This window comes from Puma concolor, chromosome B3 (assembly GCF_028749965.1).
Source record: "Puma concolor isolate L17-30 chromosome B3, mPumCon1.1.hap2, whole genome shotgun sequence".
NCBI lineage: Eukaryota > Metazoa > Chordata > Mammalia > Carnivora > Felidae > Puma > Puma concolor.
In genome coordinates, this window is record NC_141672.1 from 9319655 (window position 1) to 9331932 (window position 12278).

General features: G+C 50.4%; 1 protein-coding gene across 1 annotated transcript in view; it reads right to left on the reverse strand.

The window, feature by feature from the left end:
• Nucleotides 1-793: 793 nt before the first annotated feature.
• The window catches only part of AK7 (adenylate kinase 7), a gene marked incomplete at its 5' end in the record, with an annotated part of 70062 nt that continues 58577 nt past the window's right edge, over nucleotides 794-12278 (reverse strand). The window contains 4 exons of the mRNA XM_086708515.1: nucleotides 794-1546; nucleotides 2283-2441; nucleotides 6671-6891; nucleotides 10442-10639. Of these exons, the coding sequence (XP_086564641.1) occupies nucleotides 1508-1546; nucleotides 2283-2441; nucleotides 6671-6891; nucleotides 10442-10639 (617 nt within the window). The remainder of the gene's footprint in view (nucleotides 1547-2282; nucleotides 2442-6670; nucleotides 6892-10441; nucleotides 10640-12278) is intronic.

The following is a 12278-nucleotide window of genomic DNA, read 5'->3' on the forward strand; positions in this document are numbered from 1 at the left end:
CCGTTTTTATTTTTTTTATTTTTTTTTTTTCACTTTTTTGCCAACGCCCGTTCATCCTTGGGGAACCCCTGGACCTGCTGGAGCTGGAGTCTGGCAAGTCCCCTTAATAAGCCATTTCTTATCAAGCTCGATTTGTCAGCCTTTTTCTTCCGTCTTACTGGCCCTTTGGGCTTTGGAGGTCGTTTTGCACACACCTCCCTTTCATAGTGAATGTGCTTAGTGCCACTGAACTGTATGCTTTAAAGTTTATTTATTTATCTTTGAGAGGGGTGGGGAGAGGCAGAGGGAGAGAATCCCAAGCAGGCGCCACACTCAGCGCAAAGCCTGAGGCGGGGCTTGATCTCACGACCGAGAGATCCCGACCCGAGCCGAAATCAAGAGTCGGGACGCTTAACCAACTGAGCCGCTCAGACGCCCCCGAATTGTACACTTTTAAGTGGTCACGATGGTATATTTTATGTAGTGTGTATTTTACCTCAATAAAAAAAAAGTGCAGTTATATTCAGACTACATTATATATGTAGATCTATTTCAGTTTATTTCTTTTCAGAGAGAGCGAGTGTGAGAGAGAGAGAGAGGGAGAGAGGAAGAGAATGAACGGGGGAGGAGCAGAGAGAGAAGGGGGGGCAGAAGATCTGAAGCGGGCTCTGTGTTGACAGCATGGAACCAAATGCAGGAAGGACTCAAACCACGAACCGTGAGATCATGACCTGAGCTGAAGTCAGATGCTCAACCGACTGAGCCACCCAGGCGCCCCCAGATTACGTTATTTAAAGAGACGAAATATGCTCCATTAAAATAAACCTAGTTGATTAGTTTAATTTTCTCATTCCGTGTCATTCTGGAAATTACAGGGCTTTTCAAGCTGGAAAAGACCATAGGGCTTGATTGCCTATGCCTGCATTGTAAAGTTTGTTGAAAATATTCGGCAGCTTTTAATTACCACAAATATCAGGATTATTCATTCTGTTACGAGAATTTTTCTACCAAGAGGTTTATCATTCTCTCTCTGACTCATTGCCTAGGATACTGACCCCGAACTCAAAAATTAACCCAGTGGAAACAAATCACATCTGACAAAGTGTGAGTCAACAAAGCATAAACCATTTTCATTTCTTTCTGACACCATTGGCATCCGGGCCATAGCAAATTGTGTAAAGTCATTAGCCTACGTGTTCAAATAATAGATAGTCTGATTTTCTTCATGCTAAAAATTACCGTATATCCCAGTGTGCAGAATACCTTGACTATGAATACAATATAAAATCAGTATTTGTCCCATGAACTATGCATACTTTATCATTACCTTGCAAATAAAGTTCTTTAATGATGTCACTCATTGCCATACAGCTTTTTATAATGCTTCTACATAATAAAGTATTTGCTTGTGGGGAAGACAAGGAACTTTCCAAAAACTGGAAACGCATTTTTTTTTAAAGCAAATTTTTCAAATTACAATGTTAAACTCTAACTCCATAAAGGTATATCATACGCGATCTGTAAAGTTTCACTGTATTTCAGGATTGTTCTTGAAGAGATACTCTGCCTATAATTGAAAGAAAGAAAAAAAGACAAGTCAGTAATTTAGAAGACATTGCTACTAATGATTACAGTTTAAAAATAAACGTACAAAGGGGCACCTGGGTGGCTCAGTCAGTTAGGCATTGACTTCGGCTCGGGTCATGATTCACGGTTCGTGAGTTCGAGCCCCGCATCGGGCTCTGTGCTGACAGCTCAGAGCCCGGAGCCTGCTTCGGATTCTGTGTCTCCCTCTCTCTCTGCCCTTCCCCCGCTCGCACTCCGTCTCTCTCTCTCTCTCTCTCTCTCTCAAAAATGAATAAAACATTAAAAATAATAATCATAAAAATTAAATAAAAATAAAAGTACCTAAATCTTTACTCTCAAATGAGTAATAAAATCTTACTGTAGGGGCTCCTGGGTGGCTCAGTCAGTTAAGTGTCTGACTCTTGGTTTTAGCTCAGATCATGATCTCACAGTTTGTGAGATCGAGCTCCATGTCGGGCTCTGTGCTGACAGGGAGGGGTCTGCTTGGGATTCTCTCCCCATCCCCTGTCTGTCCCTCCCTTGCTCTCTCTCGCTCTCTCAAAAATAAATAAAGAAAAGGGCGCCTGGGTGGTTTAGTCAGTTAAGTGTCCGACTTTGGCTCAGGTCACGATCTCACAGTTTGTGGGTTCGAGCCCCAAACCGGGCTCCGTGCTGACGTTTTAAAAAATAAAAAAATAATAAACATTTTTAAAAAGCTTATAAAAAAAGTCTCTTACCAGAAAATCAACAGGATCGTCCGGTCGGACCTTACAACATTCATTCAGACCCTGCATAAGTGTTGGCATCACGTGGGTCATTAAATAGTTTCTCAGGGGAATCGACTGGGCCTCTAATAATTCTCTTTCTTCTCTTTTCACTTCCTCTAGTCGTTTATTCTACAAACAGAACATTGGGGGGTTGGGGTAAACAGAAAGGGGAGAGCATTTCCACCCAACTCGTCCTGGAGTACTTTAGAACAAGATAGATACTGCTGTAAGTGTTCACCACGTTATGATAAAGATGCCATTTCAAACAGCAGAGAAAAGATGTAAATGGTGTTACAACAACTGCTTAGTAATCTAGAAAATAATAAACTGGATCCTTAAGTCAAGGTAATTCCTAGATGCCTAGATAAGCGTGGGAGGGTAGGAAGGAAGGAACGAAGGAAAGAATCACAGGAGTGCTAATAGAAAGTCTAGAAGGTACTCGTCTGGTGGACACCCGTTATTCCTCGCTCACCATACAGGTCCCCCCTCTCTTGGGAATAGAAATTCCAGGTTTCCTTTGAGAAAATGTCCCGTCTTAGCCTGGTGGTTTCAGTGGGACTTAAGCCCATCAGTCCAGCCCGCCTGCTGGTTATGAACCTTAATTAAGGATAAACACATCAGCAATGTGGAAGGCAGAGCAGAGACAAGGACCCCAGGTCCCTGGTGACATCATCTGAGCAGCTCTATCAAGCCTTGCCTGAAGCCAGCCCTACCCCTGGACTTTTCTGTTAGGTAAACTCGTAAGTTTTTTTATTTCTTTTTTTTCCATAAGTTTTTTTTTTGTTTGTTTTGTTTTTTTTTAGTTTCTAAGCCATTTTCAGTTTGCTTTTCTGTCACTTGCAAGATAAAGAGTCGTAACTGGTATTATTTGTTCAAAAAGAGTCTTTCCCAGCAAGACAGCAAATCCAGAAACCAACACGGGAAAAAGATTGATGGATTTGACTACATGCAAACATAAAACTTCCTTATGTCCAGAAGAAACACCATACATGCTGTCAAAAGATAAATGATGAGAAAAACTATTTGCAACATAGCATAAAAAGCTAGGCTATCATGGGCGGAGCCTGGGGGGCTCAGTCAGTTAAGCATCCAACTCTTGATTTCGGCTCAGGTCACGATCTCACAGTCCGTGGGATCGAGCCCTGAGTCAGGCTCTGTGTGGAGCCTGCTTGGGCGTCTCTTGTCTCCTCCTCTCTGCCCTTCCCTGGCTCACGCATGCCACTCACACATACACACGCATCTCTCTCAAAACAAATAAACCTAAAAAAAAAATAAGGTAGGCTATCGTGAGATGCATGGAATTTGCCAGGCATTGGCGGTGTTCTTCTACATAAACGGACTCTTTCGTCACCCCCGTGGCTGTATGAAGCCGGCACTGTCATCACCCCCGTCTTACAGATGGAGAGACTGAGGCACAGAGTGGCTGGTGCAGAGTCACACACGTACCGGGAGAAGGAGCGGAATCTGGGCTCTCACAGCACACAGCTCGGGACACACACCGTTGTCTCCCGAGGCCGTTCCTGCTTCCATCACACTGCCTTCTCGCCAGCTGCGGTTGCAAAACACTCAGAAAGGGACACACGGCCCCAACGTGGGCAGAGAAGACACGCAACTTACGAGAGACCGATGCCAGCTGCCTCGGAAAAGCTGGTAAAGCTCTGATCACAGAAATGGACGTGAGGGCCGGGAGACGGGGGTTTTGTTTATCAGGTTGAGACTTTGTGAGCAAAATTGAGAAAGCAGGCTGGTAGACAACGTGTGCCCTGCTTTACCCTTGCTGGAAGGTAGTTTAGAAATAAGTGTCAACAATTGGACCAGGTATAGTCTCACCTACCAAAATTCAGGCATTCAAGCCAAGGAGGTAACCAGGCATCCAAACACGTGTCCGTAAGGACAGCCTTCCTCCCACTGCCCCTTCCTTCCACAAATATTTGTTGAGCGTCTGCTATGGAAACAGAGTAGCGAACAACATAGACCAAAATCCTCGTCCTCACGTAATTTAAATTCTACGCAGGGAGAAGACAATAAACAAGATAAACGTGTAAAATATATAGTCCATTAGAATACGTGCAAAGAAGGAAATTACAAAGTATAAAAGGGAAGGCAGTCAGTGGAGCGTGAGACTCTTGATCTCGGGGTTGTGAGTTCGAGCCCCACATTGGGGTAGAGGTTACTGAAAAATAAAGTCTTTAAAAAGAAAAGTGTAAGAGGGGAGATGACATGTTGTGGGGAGTGGCAGGGTTGAAATTTTATTTTGCTTTTTTTAATGTGTATTTATTTTTGAAAGAGAGAGAGAGAGAGAGACAGCACAAGTGGGGGAGAGGCAGAGGGAGAGGGAGACACAGAATCCGAAGCAGGTCCCGGGCTCCGAGCCGTGGGCACAGAGCCCGACCACGCGGGGCTCAAACTCACGAGCCATGAGATCACGAGCTGAGCCCAGGTCGGATGCTTAACGACTGAGCCGCCCAGGCGCCCCGGGGGGTTGACACTTCAACTATGGTGTCCGGGAAAGACGACTTTTAGGAAAGACTCAAAGCAAGCGAGGAAGTTATTTACTCAGATGATGCGTTGTTCGTTGTTTTAATATTTATTTGGGGGCGAGCGTTGTTTTAATATTTATTTATTTGGGGGAGGGGCAGAGAGAGGGGGGCGGAGGATCCGAAGCTGGCTCTGCGCGGACAGGCTGGCAGCAGCAGCAAGCCGGTTTCGGGGCTCGAACTCCTGAACCTCAAGCTGAAGTCAGACGTTCTACTGACTGAGCCACCCAGACGCCTGATGATGCGTTGTTTAAACACATCGGGGAATAGCAGATGTGTCCGAGCAGAGTGTGCGAGCGTGTGCGCGAGGGAGAGTGTGTGCGTGTGTGCGTGTGTGTGTGAGGGAGTGTGAGAGCGCGTGTGTGTGGATGAGGGTGAGTGTGCGCGCGTGAGTGTGTAAGGGCAAGTGTGCGCGTCAGTGTGTGAGGGTGAGGGTGTGCGTGTGTGAGGAGTGCGAGTGTGCGTGAGTGTGAAGGTGTGAGTGTGTGCGTGAGTGTGTGAATGTGACGGTGAGTGCGCACATGTGAGGGCAAGTGTGCGCGTGTGTACGTGAATGCGTGTGAGGGTGTATGTGAGTGTGAGGGAGTGTGAGTGGGTGTGTGTGTGAGTGTGTGAGTGTGAGGGTGTGTGTGAGGGCGAGGGTGTGAGGGTATGTGAGCGAGTGAGGAGCGGTGGACGGATCTGAGCGCGGTTTCAGGAGGCCGAACAGGGAGGCGTCGGTGACCTGGGGAGTCGGGCGGGTGAAGGAGGCCGACCGCCCGGGTCACGTGGCTAAACGGCGCAAAGTCCAATGTCGTCCCAAGGCTGGCGCGCGCGCGTGGCACAGTGTTACACGTTGTCAGGGCTGCGTGTCATCACTACTCCTGGCGACGGCTGGTTTTTATTACCGGTATTATTTACACCAAGCGGAAGACCCCGGGCACCTTCTAAAAATCGGCTCAGGCGGGTTAGCGTCCGACTTCGGCTCAGGTCACGAGCTCTCGGGTCGGGGGTTCGAGCCCCGCGCCGCGCTCCGTGCTGACAGCTGAGACCCCGCAGGCCGTTTCGCATTCTGTGTCCTCCCCCGTCTCTCTCTCTCTCTCTCTCTCTCTCTCTCTCTCTCTCGGTCCCCGCCCCACTCGCCCTCTGTCTCTCTCTGTCTCTCCAAAATAAATCAACGTTAGAAAAAGCCGTTTAAATGGTCATAAGACAAAACACACAAAAACCAAAAAAACCAACAGCAGAGGGTGTATTTCCGGGACAATGCTCTGTGCGCAGGACTGGAGATGGAGCTGGCCTAAATGGCTTGCCGCCTCCACCCCCAGACGCACACACGCACACACGCACACACACTCACTCGCACATATACTCGCTCACCCACTCACACACACACATACTCGCTAACACTCAGTCACACACTCGCTTACACACATACTTGCTCACACACACGCGCTCACATACCCTCACACACACCCCCTCACACCACCACTCACTCACACTCACTCTCACACTCCCTCACCCACACACCCTCACCCACATTCACACACTCGCTCACACTCATCATACTCGGTCACACACTCACAGACACACACTCGCCCTCACACACACCCTCACACCCCTACTCACTCTCACACTCCCTCACACACTCACGCACACCCTCACCCTCACACACATTCACACGCACGCACACACTTGCCCTTACACACTCACGCGCGCACACTCGCCCTCACACCCCCCACACTCGCGCACACACGCACTCACACTCATTCACACACACGCACACTCTCCCTCGCGCACCCCGCTCGCACGCTCACGCACTCAGCCACACTCAGCCACACTCACCCACTCCTCCCAGCGTGCCATCTTCTCTGCCGTCTCCGCCGCCTCCCGGCGCTCACGTTCCGCTTCCTCCCGAGCCTCCCGGGCCAGCCGCTCCTCCGCGGCCTTCCGCTCCTCTGCCGCCTTTTCTTCGTCCGTCAGGCCGTAATTTCGAGGCTCCCCGATCTCTTTGACGAGCTGCTTGACGGCAAGTCTGTTCTGCGGGTCCTCGAGTTTTCCGACATCTGGAGACACCAGGAGAGAGGAAGGTCGGCGCCCACTTCCGTTCCGGGGCCCGCCCGCCACACGTTCCCGACACGGTATTCGGGAAAATTCCTTGTTGCCCCAAGCGTGCGAGGGCGGCCGACCTGAGGGACCGCGCCGGGCTTTTCCGCCCCGGGGCCGGCAGCGGCCGGGATGTCCCGTCTCACTGGTAAGTGTCCAGCGTGGTGTCCGGGAGCCACGCCGGGGGGGGGGGGGGGGGGGAGGGGGGGGGGCGGGGGGGGGAAGGTGGGGGGAGGCGGGGGGGCGGGGGGAGGGGGGGGGGAGGGCCCGACCGCCCCGAGTTTGGGGCGGGGGGGGGAGGGGGAGGACCGGGCTTCTCCAGAAAGGGTTCCCCGGAAGCCTCCGGGCAGAGACCGGGACGCCGTGGGGTCCCCCCGGAAGGCAGCCGCGCGCTTGCCGGCAGCCGGGCAGGCTTCTCCGCGTTCCCTGTGTGTTGTGCTTCGGAGAACCGAGGATTCTGGGATACAGTTTTCAATTCATAAGAAAAACGAACCATTCCAGCTAGCCCAGCCGAATAGGGAGAAGCCCAAAGTCCAGAATGTCTGACTACTGTTAATCTCAAGACCGGAAAGAAAAAAAAGGAAAAAAAAAAAAAAAAAAAAGGCAGCCGCAGCAGCTTTTGGTAAAAGATGAGTTTCTCCACAAAGTCCCCGAATAGTCAGTTCTATACCCGTCTCTTGGGTTTGCCTGGAAGGTACCTGCGTAGGGGGGTGTGCGGCGGACGATTCTGGGCCTGAGCGCCCGCAGGCCTTCCTAGGGCTGAGGACCTTCCTCTCACCCTGGCCCCAGGCACGACCACTGCTGCGCCCCCCTCTCTGCGTTCACGCAGTATGACCTTGACCCAGACTAGAGGCGCCGCTCTGTGCGGCACAGGAGCAGGGGAAGAAGGGGGCCGATGTAGCAGTTGGTGGAAGCAAGCCCCGCCCCCCCCCCCCCCAACAAACAAAAATCAAAACCAAAACAAAACCAAACTCATATATTCCACGAGTGGCCTGAGCTCTGACATTTAGAAGTGTTTCTCCCCCCGGGCGCCTGGGAGGCTCAGTCGGTTAAGTGTCCGCTTACGGCTCGGGTTCTGATCTCAGGGTCCGTGAGTTCGAGCCCTGAGGCCCTGAAGCCCTGCTTCAGTCCTTTGGCCCCCTCTCTTTGCCCCTCCCCCCTCAAAAATAAGTAAACATTTTTAAAAAGTATTTCTCCCAGATTTCTCGAACAGAGTAAGTGCAACTTGATGCACTTGAAAGTGCTCTGAAACACTTAAAAAAAAAATGCTTATTTATTTTGGGGCGGGGGGGGGGCAGAGAGAGAGGGAGAGAGAGAGAAGATCCCAAGCAGGCGCCACACTATCAGCACAAGCCTGATGTGGGTCTCGAACTCAGAAACTGTGAGATCATGACCTGAGCCCAAATCCAGTCGGATGCTTAACCCACGGAGCCACCCAGGCGCCCCTGAAACACTTTTGAAGAGGCCGACTTTTGGAGACCAGTGCTGCCCAAAGCAGTACTTCTGCCCTGACCCTGGACCAGGGGAACGTCGGGGGGGGGGGGGGGGGGCACCTGCCCAAACCCGGGACCTTGGATTTGCCCTTCTAGGGCTGTGGAGCTAGGCCGGAAAGTCTAGCTCCCAGTGTAATGCGGAAACTCCCAGGCTGTGGGGCAGCCGCAGCTCACCCCGGGGGGCGAGGGAGGAGACATTCTGGTCCAAAGAGCCAGAGAGAAAGAGACTCCAAGGGAGAAGAGGAGTCCAGAGGTGCAGAGAGAGAACGCAGGTGTCGGCCCCCTTCTGGATCCTTCTGAGGCCGGTCTGCATTCCTGACCTTGACACCCTCCCCCACACCCATCCCTAAGATCCATTCCTCCCTTTGCTTTGACGTCATCTCCTGCGGGTCAGGGTGGGGACCAGGCCAAATGTGTGGGCACAGAATGAGACAGGAACGCAGTGACCCGCTGGTCCATTCCTCCCACTCGTTTCTTTCTCAACATTTCTCCCCCCATCCCCCCCCCCCTCCAGAGTTTTCTGTAAATAACTTTTCGAGCTTTACTGAAAAGATGACAATCACTGTTTAGGTTTTTGAAACGTGCCCACTGTTCCTTCCTGGTTCTCCAACCAAACAGGGTAAACTCTTTTTTCCACATCAGTAGGTTCAAACCCTGGGCTTTTACATGTAAAACGTGTGTCCAGTATATACAGACACATCCAGGTGAGGACAAAACCCCATCACTTCCGCGGGTGCAGAACAGATTTTGCAGCTTTATAAACTGTGTTCTCTTTTCATGGCTTCACAGCACATTATTTTTTGCCTTCATACTGGTGGTAATAACAAAATTAGTGGCCGCTTGGTGAACTTTCGGGCACACCGGGCACTTCCTGTCTCTTATCTGTCTGTGTGTAACAACTCTATGAGCCACGGATCAGCTTTCTATTTCACAGGTGAGTAAACAGAAGCAGAGCCAGACCTGATAATCAGCTCTCCTGTCTCATGCTGACATCGTTCCTTAGCTCTATACCGCCCTGTACAGCAGGGTCCACGTGCTGTCCCATCGGGCTCCTGGGGGTGAAGAGAGGCCCTGGGAGACTGACCCACGTGGTCAGCCTGGCCACCAAGCTTCCGCCAGGCTAGGGGTTTCTCACCAAACCCAGGGGCAGAAGAAATGTCAACATCCAGGCAACCAGACAGGAAGGTCAGGGGTTCAGCAAGCCAAGGGCAGTGGAAACACCTATGACAGCAGGGATTTGGAGCCAGAAACGATGATGATGATGATGATGATGAGGTGGATGGCAGGCCCTAGTTGACGGCATGCCTGCGGTGCTATGGGGACAAAACGCTGCCCCAAGGAAGAGGATGGCCCAGAGCAGCTGGCAGCAAATACACATACCTTTGAAGTGTCCTTTAAATGTTTGTTTATTTATTTTGAGAGAGAGAGACAGAGTGTGTGCCATGTGAAGGAGGGGAGTGGGCAGAGAGAGAGAGAGGGAAAGAGAGAATCCCAAGGAGGCTCCCCACTGTGAGCACAGAGCCCGACACAGGGCTCGAACTCTTGGACTGTGAGATCATGACCTGAGCCGAAACCAAGAGTCAGATGCTTAACTAACCGAGGCACCTGCGGTGAGAGCACAGAGCATGCTTGGGATTCTCTCCCTCCCTCTCTACTTCCCTGCTCACACATGTGCAAGCTCTCTCTCTCTCTCTCTCTCTCTCTCTCTCAAAGTAAATAAATAAATAAAAACATTACAAAAATGTTTTTTAGTTTTAAAAAGTGCCGATTCGGTATTTGATTTCATAATATATCCATATGTTTTCATATAACACCTCCCTCTCCTGACCAAATCCGCGAGCGTAAGACTCCCCAGGAGGATGGCCCTGTTTATCCTGTGACTTCCCGGCCCAGGGACATAGCGATGCTCCCCTGTCCTCCCACGGCCCCATGAGAGACAGGCACCGGGGTTGCCCAGGGGTCCTGACCCTTGGTGGTGGTTCTCCACGTTCCCGTTCGTCTGGAGCCCACGTCATACCGATGTGGATCGGGTAGATCTCAATTTCATCAAAGTAGTTGAAGACGGTCTCGTCTTCCGTATTGATGTTGCGGTAGCTGCCCAGAGACCGGAGGAAGCGGTCCTGGCTGTAGTGGGTCCCCGCCACGATGCTCTCGGGAAGGTTCATCACCCGCTCTTTCAGGAACTCATCTGACGCGTCCAGCGCACAAACGAATTCTGGGGAGACAAGGAGCCTCCTGAGTCAACCCAAGGACGAAAGGGCTGAGTGGAGGGCACTGGAGGCTGAGCCAACGCCTCACCGTGGTGTCTGGTGACCAGCCTGGACCGCTTGACAAGATTGGCCTTCTCGCCGCCTCTCTCGAGGACAAATAGATACAAATCCCTGGCATTTCCAGAGACCACCCTACGAGGCCCGACCAGCTGGTCTTTTGTGAGAGCTGTTATTTTCCTATTTCCCCCCTTTCTTCCTTCTTCTTTCTTTCCTTCCTTCTCCTTTTAATAAAAGCAGCCGAAATTGGAAACAGAAAATCTCTAATGATAAATAATAGCAAATCTGATAGCAAAGAGCAGCAAATCTAATCGTGGACTAAAAACAAAACCGATGACAAAAAGCAGAAGAATTGGAATGAGCGCATCTCTGATGACCCTGAGACATCGTTAGGCTCCCAGCCGCCCCCCCTGCCCCCTGCCTCTTTCCCAGCAAGGGCGTCATGGGCTCCCAAAGAGGCTAAGCAGCTGACTGAAATGATGGCCAATTTAGCAAATTAATAAAAACGTGGACACCCCTTGGGATTTTATTTCTTATTTTTTAAAGCGTATTTATTTATTTTGAGAGAGAGTGAGTGAGAGCAGGGGAGGGACAGAGAGAGATAGACAGAGAGAATCTCGGGCTGATTCTACACTGTCGGTGTGGAGCTGGATCCCGGGCTCGAACTCCAGAACAGCGAGGTCGTGACCTGAGCCAAAATTAAGAGTCTCAGATGCTCAACAGACTGAGCCACCGAGGCGCCCTGCTTTGGGATTTTAATTTCCCAAGGATGCAGTTCTTTTCTCAATGCGATCGGCTGGGAAACAATTGGGTCCACTACAACCCGGTGCTCATCTTATGTTTGAGTTATATTAATGATGGGGATCATTTCGCCCCCCTGGGATTTTCTTTTAAACTATGAAAACAGCTGTTCCTCCAACTCCTAGTATAACTTCAGTAGATATTTGTTGAGTGAATGAATGATTCAAATGCATATCAGTGAAATGGACTTTCTAGGTGAGTTACTGTTCTCAGATGTTCTCAACGCGGTCAGAGCACACAGGTGCCCAGATCATTAGCCAGGTGCATTGCCAACAACTGGCTCCCTGTAAGAGCCTGGCAAAGCCTGGAAATGGTTAAATTTGCATTCTAAACTTGTATTGCTGCCCTGTGGGCCAAATCTGGCCCATCACCTGATTTTGTAATGAAAGTTTTATTGGAACTTTTAAAAATTAATTAACTAATTGATTCATTGTATTGGTTTGCCGCGTAATCATGCCATTGGCACCTAACTGCATTCTGATAAGGCTTCCCGAGCGAGAGCAAGGTAAGTGTGCTCAGCAGTGGGGCAGCGGAACCCTTTTGAACATCGTCTGCTTCGTGCGTTAACAGTGAAAAGAAAGGCTGAGGTCTGAGACTGCCACTATTCTGACTGATTTTAATTTAGCTCAGGTGCTCATCTTTGATCATTTGATTTACATTAGTGGCTATATGTTAAAAGAGGTGGCACCTGGGTGGCTCAGTCGGTTAAGCGTCCGATTCTTGGTTTCGGCTTATGTCATGATCTCACACAGTTCGTGAGATCGAACCCCACACTGGGGTCTGTGC